This window comes from Triturus cristatus, chromosome 7 (assembly GCF_964204655.1).
Source record: "Triturus cristatus chromosome 7, aTriCri1.1, whole genome shotgun sequence".
Lineage (NCBI taxonomy): Eukaryota > Metazoa > Chordata > Amphibia > Caudata > Salamandridae > Triturus > Triturus cristatus.
This window is the reverse complement of record NC_140590.1, coordinates 1,145,401,803-1,145,416,314: the sequence shown is the minus strand read 5'-3', so window position 1 is coordinate 1,145,416,314 and position 14,512 is coordinate 1,145,401,803. Positions and strand designations below refer to the sequence as shown.

The window sequence follows — 14,512 nt, the reverse complement described above, 5'->3', positions numbered from 1 at the left end:
AAATGTTTTTTCACTCTTCGGGGTCCTTTAGGGACCCCCTGACAAAGGCTAGGGGGTCAGGAACTCTCTACCCTGCCCCCTTTTTCACTCTCGCACCCAAAACAAACAAAATGGCGGCCGACACTTCCTGATTTAGACCGATCCGAACGTTGACTGACATGTAACCACCAATCAGAATTACGCTCGCGCACGTTAGGGTGCGCGCACGGTGTGCGGCTATAGATATTTATATGCTTTTAAATGCTATTTTCTTAGGAAATACTAAACAGATTGACTCCATGTATGCAAAAGGCACTTCCTTGACCTGAGGACTACCTCTTTGCCAAATTTCAAGTAATTCTGTTCAGCCATTTGGGCTGTACCTTCGACTAAAGGTCCTATGGGAAAAGGCATGGGGAAAATGCGTTTTGGGACCCCCCTTTTTTCTCGGCCCCCGCTTGACGAATCACCCCGAGACTTTCAGGGTAGGAGCTGAGCGGAGAGCCCCAATAGTTTTGAAAATTTTGCGAGGATTCGTCAACCAGCGCCAAAGTTATTCAAAATAGAATTTTCAGATTTCCTATGGAAACACGATCCTAACTATAACTATCTATTGGCGCCCGCCAGTAGATAATATATATATATATATATATACATATATATATATATATATATAGAGAGAGAGAGAGAGAGAGAGAGAGAGAGGGAGAGGGAGAGGGAGAGGGAGAGAGAGAGATAGATAGATAGATAGATAGATAGATAGATAGATAGATAGATAGATAGATAGATAGATAGATAGATAGATAGATAGATAGATAGATAGATAGATAGATAGATAGATAGATAGATAGATAGATAGATAGATAGATAGATAGATAGATAGACACAACGATACAGGCCGAATTACTTCAGAATGGGTAGATGGGGCCTGTGAGTAAAGACCTTGTAAAATATAAATTGTAAATCCAGTATTTGTAAAGTGCGCAGCTACCCGGAGGCATCCCAGCGCTGGGGGCCGTCGTGAAGATTAAGGGAGCTATTGCAGGGCTCCCCCGGGCCCATGCAGGGGCCCTCCTAAGAGGGCGGCCCCCCTTAGTGCCACAGGATGGCACACGTCGAGTCAGCCTCCCACTGTTTGGGACCCTCGTGGGTCCCCATGCCCGCGTCACTTCCGGGCAGGAGGGGGTGGGGGGGAGAGGTACATATACCTCTCCCGCCCACTAGTCGCCCTCTTTTCCCGCTGCCCTGATGCCGTTTGGACGTGTCCCAGGAGCTGCCGAGATCTGTGGCATGGTGAGTGCATACCCCCCTCTCACCCGAGTCCTCCCTTTATGGGGGTTGTATCAGGGCTGGGGGGGCATGGATGCAGGCCACCTTGGCGCGGGGGGGGGTTCGGCAGCTCCAGTTTGGTCATGGGCTTCCCCGCCGGGTCCCCCTGGCCCTGAGTGGGCGCGGGGAAGGGAGGTACGCGGGGGCAGCAATTTACAGTGCATCCCACTTTCCCCACACAGCAGGGGAGAGGACTTAGAGTGGTTACCGCCTGCGAGCCAGTCGTGGCCTGTGGAGTCTCAACCCACGTGGGCTGTGGGCTGTGGGCTGTGGGCTGTGGCCTGGGCCCGAGTGGGATAGCCACGGTGGGAGGGAGGAGCAGGCACTTAGACACATCCTCCCCCTGACATGTTTAGGTGGCTGCAGCAGGGAAATTGCCACACCGTCATGTCCCATCGAGCTCCGAATGAGTGGAGGGGGATGGTTTGTGGAGGGCTGAGGGGAGAAGCTATAGGGGCAGCTTGCCTTTCCGAAGAATTGGCACATTGAGTGCATGCCATTCGGACCCATCCCCAGCTCGGTCTCCCCAGCGGGGTTGCACCGAGGGCAGGGTGGCCCGGTCATGCCACGAGCCACTGGTGGGGGGGAGGTTTGGGCAGCTCTCTTGCAGTTCTCACAGGGTCTCCTACGGTTGTACTGTGGCCTTCCCCCATCCGTGCTTGGGGGGGGAGTCGGGGCCGGGGACCACGCGGTTCTGCCCTATTGGGCAGGCCGCAGCAGCAGGGTAGGGTGTCTAGCCGCCAGCTGCGCTGGGAAGATAGAGGTGGCCGAACACCTTTGCCTTGGTGCCATCTGGGTCCTGGGCCGGGGCATCTGGCGGCTGGGGGGCAGCGGATCCCGCGTGGCACCCTTGCCGGTGCCACAGTAGGTCTGCAGCCTTGGTAGGGCATGGCTTTGCCCCGCGCAGGGCATCGAGCAACCCTGCGGCTTGCGCCGCATATCGGGACATAAGTTTGTGTGGGACAACAGTGAGTGCGACACTGTTAGGCGGGTTCCCATTAGGGGATTCGACGGGGGGGGGGTCGCGTTGGGAGCCACGCTGCATGCGTCGCTTTTGTGGTAGCCTGCAGGGCATTTGACGGCGAGTCCCCCCCCCCCCCCCATTAAGGGTGCCACGGTGCCTGCTGCTCTACTTGGCATGCCACCCTTTGTTCCCCTCGGGGCATGCTGGCGGGCCCCGGGTCTGGCGCTGTTCCTTTTGCGGGCATTGTCTACCCCGTGGATTTCGGTGCGGCCGAGTGATTGCGTTGGCTGGCGATCAGGCATTGAGGGTGAGAGAGTTGTTTCAGGTTTCCTTTGTTAGTGGATGCACCGTGTCCGTGTTAGGCAGGCGGCACTGTGTGGTGGGAATTACTTCCTTTGTGTCTGCCCAGGCTTCAACAGCTGATCTGTCTTGCAAGTCCGCTCATCCACCAACAAATAGTTTTGACCCTCTGGGTCACAGTGGGGGTTGCTCACCCATGGCACCTGGCATGGTTTCTTCCACCTGTGGGCATTTAATTGGACACTGGGTGGGCGGGGCTTTGAAGTGAGTGGAGCGTTCTCACACACACCAGCACAGCCCCTCCCCTGCCCCCAGCACAGTATCATTCCCGGTCTAGGGTGGCGCGTAGCGGACGGGGGATACGGGGGGCAGGAGTTGTATTAGTATTATGCTGCCGCTGGGCCCCTCGTATGCAATATTGCTCCCTGCCTCAGAGAACAATACTGCCGAATCCCTACTCGGGCGGCGTTGTCCCTACTCGGGCAGGTGGTTGGCGTTGTTGCGGTCTCCTTTGCACCCGTGGTACACGCTGAGTTGGCAGCGCGCCTCAGGTGTTGTGTAACTGGTACCAGACGGGTGTCGTGCGTGGTGAGTCCCTGGGGCATGGAGGTCCTTGGGGGCCTTTTTCATTCTAAATTCTTTTTGCACATTTTAATAATTACATTAGGCGAATTTGGAATAGGGAGGCAGTAGAATATACTGGTAATCGTCTGAATACTCTGCTGAATCCTAAACATCCCCAATAAACCCCTTCCAATGCCCAGTTGGTATTGGCCTCTGTATGGACCGAGAAGAACAATGATATTGTGTGGCTCGCGTCCACATCCCTAGGGAGTCCTAGGAGTGGTCACGATTGGCAGCAGGTGAGGCCGCCCCGCCGTGTGGAGCCTCCACCGTGCTACGGGGTAGGTGGCCAGGCGGGAGTGGTCACGGGCGGCATGGTGCCCCGTCGTTAAGGCCACCTCTCACATGATGTCTTTTAGGGGTAATATTGTGGCGCTTGGGGGAAGGGTCGAACATAAGCAAAGGGTTATTATGTCTGGGGCGCATATTTTATTGCTAGCACCTAATTTGTGCCCTATATTCCAGTAGTTATGTTCCATGTTTACTTATATCCTTCAACGGATGTGCTCGTTCACAGTAAAGGTGGCCGCCTCGCACGGGATGTGCATTTATGGGGAATAGAACGTGGCGCTCTGCGGCAACCCAAGCAAAGGTATATGGCGTCGTGGTTGATAGTTTTATAGGAACGCTGCGATTTCACGGCTCACCTGTGTGCGGGGGGATCCGCTCTGTGCGTCTGTCCTTCCTAAACTGCAACCCTGCAGCAATAAGGGCCCTTCCGTTTCTGGTGCTCTGCACCAGGGGTACGATCTTTTGGGGTTTTGTTGCTCGAACTGGTGCAATTTCTGATATTTATGTTTTCGTCTCCTTGGCTTAATTATGCTCACGAAAAAAGTGTCACTTATAGTTGGTTAACTATCACTGATTACACAGTATCACGAAAATGTCACACATAGCAATCTAAACCTTTGGCAGTATTGTTCAATGTGTTTTGATTCCAGTCTTCTGCCATCCATAATCGAACCAGATCCTCTATGGGTATGTTGAAACACGTCAGTTACATCATGCAGCGAGTCTGGTGATTTGGGTCTCGGCCGCGTGCATGCGGTTATCACATAGCGCCTAATCTTCGCCTACCGGGCAGACAGCTGTGTAATTGTCCATTCAGCAGCAGTCTGTTGGGAATGTCTGAGAATCTTTCAGACATGGTGAGGGAGGCCAGGTTCGAGAACTGAACCCCTGGATATGGTTATGAACCATTATCGCATCAACGTTTTCTTATTTACGGGTATATTTCTACCTTGGGTACTGTCGCTACACGTGTCTCTGCTTTACAGCTCTATTTATTAAAGCACATATATTATGTGGTGTGCAGTTGATAGGCTGGATACATTAGTGTTATAGGGAAAGGTTTTGTCTGATATCCCCTTCCCTTCATAAGAGCATGGCTGTGTGTGTGACATACCGTCCAATTACCGTGACTGTAAAGTTATTTTCCAATCAATAGTAAAATTGTAGAGCAGGGATGAGCGTGCAAATGGATTTCTGCGGACGTTATTTGGTCACCTGCATGCAAGCGTCATATCAAATTACATACATGAATCGTGAGGTGTTGCTAGTTTTGATGACATCAGTAGGATTTATGAAAGGGAAGCCTGGCAAATAAATAAAATGTAAGAAGGCGCACGTCAGCGTTGGAATGCAATGGGCGGTGTTGGAACTGGGCAGGCGATGCAGTGCGATTATTAGAGGGTGCGGGGACGATCACGCCGTCAACCAGGTCTAGGGGTTACCACGTCGCAGTGTCGAATGCGCAACGGGGGTGATGAGGGAGGCTAGCCAGTCATTGTTTTATTTTGAGCTGTAGCGGACTTCACGTTATCGGGGCACTATGTTATACAAATTGCAGGAATCGTTGTTTGATTGATATTCTTGTCCCTTACATGTCTGCAAGCGGCAACATGGCTCAAGACAGGTTGAGGACTGGTGCCAGCAGGCATGGTGGTGGCGTTCTGTGACAGTACAGTAACTAGGTGAGAGGTGTATGCACTCTCCGCTGTGGGGTGCCTAGTTTGCTACTATGGGTGTGCGGTTTGAATATTATATTTACACTGCCTCTGGGATAAGCCCTAAGGCTCTGACTAGCTACCTAGGGGGTGAGTAGGAGTTAGCTGTAAGGTGTACTCTCTTCTCCTGACTAGTGGGGGGTTCGGCCAGGCTCAGGTGCAGACCTTAGCCAACCAGAACTCCACTTTTAACATTGGTAGAGAATGCCTAGGAGTTGTTTGCAGTCCATTTGCAACCGCCCCACAGGGTGAATGTTTTAGACCACATGGCTTGTGAAGGGCTCTTGTGGTGGAGCCTGGTTCTAGAGTTAACGTCGCACTAGTGTGTCTTGTGCTCTCATCGCACGGTTATGTCCCGGTCATGAGCTGATTTTATCAGGGTGAGCTGGCTGGGGGTCTGGGGATGCCGATGCATCAGAAGCACTGAGCAGCTTTCAGCCAAGAGGGTTTGGTTCATATCTGATGCAAGGGGCATTTGTTAGATTAGAGCTGTACTCCCTTGTACCGCCTTCGGTGCTTGGAGGTCTGTTGCCAACGCCGTTTCAAGGGAAGCCATTAGCTAGCGGGTTGCTCTGAGTGGAGTATTTGCAGGCTTTATTAACGTTATCCCCTACCAGTTCAAACGTGCATCTTTTACTAATTTATACAATGCAGAGCACAAGAACCAATTCCCAGGCTCCTGCAGTAGGTGCGTAAAAAGGTCGTAGCAACCTGGCAAGGGAACTGTGCCACATGTGGTTGGTAGCTTGTGTCGTTTGGTTTGGGCATGAGCACGGCTTGTCCTTTCGCTGTTGGTCGGCAAAGTTGGTGGCCTGTGCTCCTAGCAGTACTGTTTACTGAATTTGGGGTGACCATATTGGCAATTTTAAGTTGTTTGTGGTAGGTCACCTTGTTTGGGGTTAGAGGTCCGTTGGTCTAAGGGCTGGCCAGTGTGTCTTCCTGCACTCAGGTCGGTGAGCAATAACTTTGGGTGTTGTGGTGTCTGTGGTAAGTTCTGGGCAGGGAGACTCAGGTCAGTCCCCACACTTTGGTCGACCAGGACAGCCCGCACAAACTCCTTCAGCTGGGATCTTTTCAGGAATGGGTCATAGGGTTAAAAACTTGTCAGCAGGAACACAGCAACCCCCTAGTCACCCTGGGACTGCTATTCTAGCTTCCTGCAAGTTGAGTTTAGGGTTATGATATAGAATGTATCATGAGGAGGGGCCCAGTGCAGGCATGCCATGGTCTATTATTCGGTGACTGGAATTTTGGCCACGTCAGGGTGGGCTAGTGGTGCATAACAGCTACATGTAACATGTAAGTCTCTGTGGCGGGGCGAATAAGGGATACTTGGTCTGCACGCAGGGGCAGGCGATTTCTTTGTGGGCTTAGCTCTGCAGGCTACCTTGTGCCCTGGTTTTAACAGACTAGGATACGCAGTGAAATGTGTGGGAGGCATGCGCCTAGAGATGGGTCTTCCGAGACATCTATACCTGGTTTAGTTCCTGGCTATGGAGTGGCGGCGTGACACTCTGGCGTGGGAGGTGGTCAGCCGGTTGGCAGGCCTTCTTGATGTAGGTTTCTAGCTAGGGAATGTCCAAGTAAGGGTCAGGTGCCAGAAGTCGGCCCTGGGCTACAATTTCAGGCCTGTGGAGCAGCAGAAAAGTAAGGGGCTTGGGTTCGACCTCTTGTTTAGAAAGGGAAGGCGGCACCCACCAGTGCCTTGTTTTGGGCGCCGAGGTTTGCCCTTAGAGTGAGAAGGGGTTTAGGGCCACGGAAGTGATCTTGAGGGCCCGCACCTAAGCCAGTGCAACATGGGTTAGGTTCAGAGACAGGGATGGCCACTGATTAACAAAAAGTGGCAGGGCTACTCAGAACCAAGGTAAAGGGACACAGAGTTCTGGCAGGACTTCTTGTCTGGGTTATGCAGGTGGATCTGCTAACAGCTTGGGCTTTACATGTTTCCAGGCATTGTCTGTGCACACCCATAAGTCTTCCAGCTAGGGGACGCACCACACATTTCGAGGTAATAGGAGAAGTTAGTACCGGTGCATCTAAGCTTAAGAAGGATAGGACTTTTAACTCTGTATTTGACTTGCTTTGCTTCTAAGACTGGGGTTTGAATGTGAGGCTATGTCCCCGGATAAGTTCTGCTTGCATTTTAGTTTTAAAAATGTGATTGGTGCTTCCAATCTCTGGACGTTTTGCAGCTAAGTCCACTGGGAGTTTGAAAGAGGATTGGGGCGCACCACCCAGAGTGGGCATGGACTTATTTTGCTGGACATGGGAGAGGCCCTGGAATCAGCAAGAGGGAGGTGAAGGGGCCTACCTTGGTGGGGGGCCCTGGCTGTGACGGTGGCCACACCCAGAGCTGTGGCGGAGTTACAGGGTGTTCCAGAGGCTGTAAGGTACAGAAGAGTACCCTCTGCACGAGCACAGTAAGGGTGCTAAAGCCAAATATCCCCAGGGAGGTCCTCGCGTTGGACCCTGGAGGAGCGACGGCGCCCCGTTAGTCCTACGGGCAGTTGTGGACTTGAGCAACCGGGGGTTGCCTCAATGCTCCGCCCCTCTTAGGGGGGGCGTGAGTAAGGGGGTGGACTGGTGGTCCACCGGTGGGAGGGGCTATCCCCTACCCAAATCTAACAAACACCGGTTGGCTAGGACCACGGTGAATTTTGGCTCATCAGGTGGGCAGGCGGCGAGGGGCTGCCTGCCCTGGGATCGCCCATAAGATAACCCACCATGTTGGCATATTTGTTATGCAAGTAAACCTGCAGCAATTTTCTCCACTAAGAATGTGTCTTGTCTGATTATTTCCCTAAGATATTGCTGTGGGAGGGATGGGGAGTGTTGCCGATATTAGCACTATGCAGAGCTGCCCCGGGCCCACGCAGGGGGCCCTCCTAAGAGGGCGGCCCCCCTTAGTGCCACAGGATGGCACACGACGAGTCAACCTCCCAGTGTTTGGGACCCTCGTGGGTCCCCCATGCCCACGTCACTTCCGGGCTGGAGGGGGTGGGGGGGAGAGGTACATATACCTCTCCCGCCCACTGGTAGCCCTCTTTTCCCACTGCCCTGACGCCGTTTCCCTCCCTACCGCTTACCCGGCATTCAGGCAGGTGGTGAGGGGTGAGTTTGTCTAACTTATTATTTTGTGTTGCAGGCGGAGTTACAGGGCAATCCAGAGGCTGTAAGGTACAGAAGGGTACCCTCTGCACGAGCACAGTAAGGGTGCTAAAGCCAAATATCCCCAGGGAGGTCCTCGCGTTGGACCCTGGAGGAGCGACGGCGCCCCGTTAGTCCTACGGGCGGTTGTGGACCTGAGCAGCCGGGGGTTGCCTCAACGCTCCGCCCCTCTTAGGGGGGGCGTGAGTAAGTGGGTGGACTGGTGGTCCACCAGTGGGAGGGGCTATTCCCTCCCCCAAATCTAACAAACAGCGGTTGGCTAGGGCCACGGTGAATTTTGGCTTATCAGGTGGGCAGGCGGCGAGGGGCTGCCTGCCCTGGGATCACCCGTAAGATAACCCACCATGTTGGCATATTTGTTATGCAAGTAAACCTGCAGCAATTTTCTCCACTAAGAATGTGTCTTGTCTGATTATTTCTCTAAGATATTGCTGTGGGAGGGATGGGGAGTGTTGCCGATATTGGCACTATGCAAGGCTGCCCCGGGCCCACGCAGGGGGCCTCCTAAGAGGGCGGCCCCCCTTAGTGCCACAGGATGGCACACGACGAGTCAACCTCCCAGTGTTTGGGACCCTCGTGGGTCCCCCATGACCACGTCACTTCCGGGCTGGAGGGGGTGGGGGGGAGAGGTACATATACCTCTCCCGCCCACTGGTCGCCCTCTTTTCCCACTGCCCTGACGCCGTTTCCCTCCCTGACGCTTACCCGGCATTCAGGCAGGTGGTGGGAGGTGAGTTTGTCTAACTTATTATTTTGTGTTGCAGGCGGAGTTACAGGGCAATCCAGAGGCTGTAAGGTACAGAAGGGTACCCTCTGCACGAGCACAGTAAGGGTGCTAGAGCCAAATATCCCCAGGGAGGTCCTCGCGTTGGACCCAGGAGGAGCGACGGCACCCCGTTAGTCCTACGGGCAGTTGTGGACCTGAGCAGCCGGGGGTTGCCTCAACGCTCCGCCCCTCTTAGGGGGGGGGCGTGAGTAAGTGGGTGGACTGGTGGTCCACCAGTGGGAGGGGCTATTCCCTCCCCCAAATCTAACAAACAGCGGTTGGCTAGGGCCACGGTGAATTTTGGCTCATCAGGTGGGCAGGCGGCGAGGGGCTGCCTGCCCTGGGCTCGCCCGTAAGATAACCCACCATGTTGGCATATTTGTTTTGCAAATAAACCTGCAGTAATTTTCTCCACTAAGAATGTGTCTTGTCTGATTATTTCTCTAAGATATTGCTGTGGGAGGGATGGGGAGTGTTGCCGATATTGGCACTATGCCCAGAGTCACATGGTGCTGGGCTGTGACCTGCCACCGGTGCCGGAGATTTGTGCCAGACAGATAGGTACAGAGTGGCATTACATTTACTCTGAAAAGAGTTATTGAAACTCACTACATAGCTATTCAGTTGGACAAGCTATAGTTTTTATATCATCTTGCTACCGCTGTTCTTCTCTAGTTGTAGCGCTGTTTATAAAATAATATATTTAGCCAACTAAATGGTGCTACATTTATTGTAGAACGTAAAGCTGAGTCTGCAGTGCTGGAGTTCACATTCACTGCCTGCAGGTCACACACAAATGTCAACAAAGAACGCTTAACAAACTATTCCACTTTCTAAAATGGCGGATTGCCTCGACGGACGCGGCCATGAATTGAGGTGAACACTTCTACAAGATATTAGTTGCTGATTTGGTCCTAGGGTCAGCAAAATATTACTTTGCCCTGTGTGTGCCCCAGCAGATCCTAAGGATTGCCTTGTTACCGACCTCGAGATGAGGGCAACGGTACAGTCATTTAACAATCCCGACAAGCCTCTCTGCTTTGACCCCCAAAAACTGTACTCCACATTTTGTCCCGGCATGTTTACCTGTCTGGAGAGCTCCGGGTGCAGGACGATCGCGAACAGCAAGAGAAGCCGCAGGGACTCCATGGCGGCCGGTGACCCGTCCAGAGGCAAGGCCAAGACTAGGAAGAGAAGAGTAAACATGGCGCAATCGATGGACAGGAGGCAAAGTCCCTCCCCGAGGGGATGCGTCCTGGCCGAAACAAAACGTCCTGTGCTAGGAAATCCGAATTCCAACATGCAGAGAGAAGCCCTTTGGTTCAGCATTCCCTGTGTGCGAGTCCAGAGCAGATGAGCACTGAAAGTGTGCAGACACTGCCCTGGGTTGGGAATGAAATTCTTAACACTTAGGATAAAAGGAGGGCCTGACTATTTGTATCATAACATATTGCTTTCAGATTCAAGGATGCCGTTCTGGTCTCCATACCATCGCTAACTGGTCCTATTCTTTTCCTCCCTGAAGACCCAAAACTGGAAGCATGGGCAACTTTAGATTCGAACCCACAAGTTCCTACAGTGGGGTTGCCCCACCCTGACACTGCCATCTAAATCATACATATGCCCAGGCCCCCTTCCTGTTGCTTATCCCTGAGGTGGGGTGAGATTTGATTCATATGTGGATGACACTGGGCTCTACTAAGGATTCAAATGATATTACACCGTAATATGGGAGTAGATGTAAGATAATAAGCAAACAGCCCTTATTTAATTTCAATGGGAAGATAACCTTTATTCGTTTTAGGTCAGGTGTTAGCCAAGATCTTCTGATTACAAAAAATATATAAGTACAATATACGTATTTAAAGGTGCTTTCAGTCAGCTTTATTCATCCATTGGTCTGTTGGTGTGTCATTCACGTTTTGATTCAACCTACTACAGCATACATCTTACGCAGGGGATCAGCCCACTTCAGCCACTGGATGACTTCATTTTGAGTGACTGCATTTTGCTCTTTCACAAGCAGCACATCTGCAAACAAGCGAGTTCCTGGTCTGTGCCAATGGTTTGTTTTAACTTATTACTTTGATGTTGCCTTAGTGTTTAGAGGCTGATGTCACAGCAGGACACTATACCAGATGTGAGCAGAGGCCACAATCCACACTTTATCAGTTTCTGTCTCCTCCTGCCAGTGCTGTTGAAAATTACTTTTGGAGTGTCCTTTGTTAACTGTTTGATTGCTGGTATTTTATAGCATAACAGATTGCGTCCACTTAAAACTGTTCTGTATTAAGTTATAAAAAGCTTCAATATTACACATGTGAATTCATAAGAAGAAAATTCATCAGAACGCGTTTATTCGGGTATCAATTTCACCAATGGATCTTTAATAAACTTTGCCCAGGAAGGAAATCAGCCTTTATCGTGTTTAATTTGCATCACTTATAACACATTTTACATGGCCTTCTTTCTTTTCTTCTTTCTTTCTTTTCGTCATCCTTAATTCTTTCATCATTTAATTCCCCTCTTATTCTTTTCCTTGTTTCCTTTTTCATTCCTTCAATCCTTCTTTCTTTCCTTTCATTCTTTAAGTCTTTGTCTTTATTTCTTTATTCTTTCATTCTTTCTTGCTTACTATTTTTCATTCCTTCTAGCTTGGCTTTTTCTTTCATTCCTTTTTTCTTTCTTTCTATACTTTCAATACTTTCTTCTTTCATTTTTTTAATTTTTTTTATTTCATTCTTTCAGTCCTACTTGCATTCTTTCCTCTTTACTTAATTCCTTCTTTCTTGCTTTCCTTTTCTTCTTTCATCTAGTTATTGCATTCTTTTTTCTTCCATTCATTCATTCTTTCCTTCTTTCTTGCTTTTTTCTTTCATGCATTCTTTCCTACTTTCTTTCTCTTGTGCCTCCTTTCTTTCCTTCCTTCTGGCCTTCTTTCTCTCTCGCCTTCTTTTTTCCTTCCTTTTTCTGTCCTTCTTTACTGCCTTCTCGTCTTTCTTTCTTCCTTCCTTCTTTCTGGCTTTCTGGCTTTCTTTCACTTTCTTTTATTCTCTCCTTTCTGTCTTGCTTTCATTCCTTCTTCCTTGCTTTCACTTTCTATCCTTCTGTTTTCTTGTGTTCTTTCTTTCCTTATTGCTTGCCTTCCTATGTTCTTTCCTTCTTTTTTCCTTCCTCCTTTCTTTCCTGCCTTCTTTCTTTCTTATCTTCTCACCTTCTTTCTTTCCTTCTATCTTTCTTTCCTGCTTAATTTCCTTCTTTATTTCTCTCTCAAAGGCAAGAGGCTGAGAGCCAATGGCACAACAAATGGCTTTTTTTGGTCTGTGTTAGCCAAGACCATTTGATTTCACTAAAATTTTGTGTATGAGAGTTACTTATAGGGGTTTTCAGCCACACTTCATCCATTTGTCTGTGGTTGTGTCTCTCACATTTTGCTCCAACTCACGTCAGCATCAATCAAGGGGCAACGTGTCACCCCATTTTAGCCGTTGGCTGACTTCACCATGACTTATGGCATCTTTAGTCAATGGTTTTTTTTTTTAGATTGAAAAACACCCAGCAGTTTTCCAAATAATAAAGATTTACACAAGCCATGACAAAACACATCAAGAATTGCCAAAAGGCTAGTGGATGAGCCAGACCTATTTGGTTTGCCAAGCTCGTTTATATTGCGATCAATTTGTTGTTTTGCATTGCTACATCAGCGAGGTAAACAGTCTTTGGGCTTGTATTAACAAAATTGGATTTAAAATTTAAGTAGTGATTTTTAAGGTGCTTACTTGTTTACATGCTTTTGCATAGTTAATTTTAGGCATTTAATAGTGACGTGCTTGGACCTCCTTCAAAGAAGGCAACACGTATGCCTGAATGTTTTTGCATAACTTTATGTGGTTATACCAGTGGTGGCTCCTCCGCTGAGGTGGAGGAGCGCCAAATGGAAAAATAAAATGATAATAACACTATGTTATTCTTATTTGATTTTTCCGTTGTGAGGCAGGTTTATGGGCAGGGCAGAGCTGTTGTCAGAGCCAGCAGGAAGGAGTGGTTTGTGCACTTAAGTGTGCATGACAGTTTGACTGGCCGTCTTGGGCCAGCCAAACAATCACGCGCACTTTGCATGTTCTGCACCAGCTGTATTGTACAGCCTGGGTGGTGAACATGCACAGGCTCAAAGTCCCCATCTGAGCGTGGAACCACGGCGCTCAGACCAATCGCGATGCTGCTGTCATGGTGACAGTAGCGTCGTGATTGGCTTAGGGGAGTCTGTATGTGCTTCCTGCTTCCGGCAGGAACAGAAGAGTACGGAGGTGAGGCGGCATCCGGCAGCAGGGTAAGTTATTTCTAATTTATTCTTCTATCCCCCTGCCCCACGCGTAATACTCGGTAGCAGCCACCACTGGGTTAAACATTTGTAATGACAATTAAGTGATGAAAAAACATACATGTGGTTTATTGGATGCATAGATACCAGGTGCTGTAAAATCATATATGATATTAGCACATAGATGCACGGGCAGACAAATAAGAAACTAACGACAGAGATCCGAAGCAACCAAGTAGGTCGTAACAAGGGTCCGAGCCTGTGATGAAGACGCTACGCTGCTTGTGGGGCCCTTGGACTGCCTAACACAACGGGACTGCGAGGACCTGGGAGCATTGCGCTCCGTTAATCCAGCTCACCTGCTCCTCTTCCCGCTGGTCACTCCGACGCCACGCCTCGTGGCCCCCGCTGCGCGGGTGCCGCTCGCAGGCCCTACCACCACTATTTAAAAACTCGGCTGGCGTATTGAAGGTTGGGTCTTCCTTTTGCTCTCTCTGCCCAGGACGCTACGCTGCTTGTGGGGCCCTTGGACTGCCTAACACAACGGGACTGCGAGGACCTGGGAGCATTGCGCTCCGTTAATCCAGCTCACCTGCTCCTCTTCCCGCTGGTCACTCCGACGCCACGCCTCGCGGCCCCCGCTGCGCGGGAGCCGCTCGCAGGCCCTACCACCACTATTTAAAAACTCGGCTGGCGTATTGAAGGTTGGGTCTTCCTTTTGCTCTCTCTGCCCAGGACGCTACGCTGCTTGTGGGGCCCTTGGACTGCCTAACACAACGGGACTGCGAGGACCTGGGAGCATTGCGCTCCGTTAATCCAGCTCACCTGCTCCTCTTCCCGCTGGTCACTCCGACGCCACGCCTCGCGGCCCCCGCTGCGCGGGAGCCGCTCGCAGGCCCTACCACCTGCTCCTCTTCCTGAAGGCCCGCCCTCCTCACTACTTAGTCCCGTCCACGTGTATCCGCAGCGCGGATCGCAGCGCGGGCGAAGCCCGGGCCAAGGGCGGGCCCGTTGTAGCCCGTTCGAGCCCGCAAGAGTCCGGACCGGGCCACGTC

At 50.8% G+C, this 14,512-nt stretch overlaps 1 protein-coding gene across 2 annotated transcripts in view; it reads right to left on the bottom strand.

The window, feature by feature from the left end:
* Positions 1-10,338, bottom strand: part of F12 (coagulation factor XII) — a 129,086-nt gene extending 118,748 nt beyond the window's left edge. For both annotated transcript variants that reach the window (XM_085618340.1, XM_085618339.1), the window contains exon 1: positions 10,223-10,338. In XM_085618340.1, the coding sequence (XP_085474466.1) occupies positions 10,223-10,285 (63 nt within the window). In that variant the 5' untranslated portion in view covers positions 10,286-10,338. The remainder of the gene's footprint in view (positions 1-10,222) is intronic.
* Between the last annotated feature and the right edge of the window lie 4,174 nt (positions 10,339-14,512).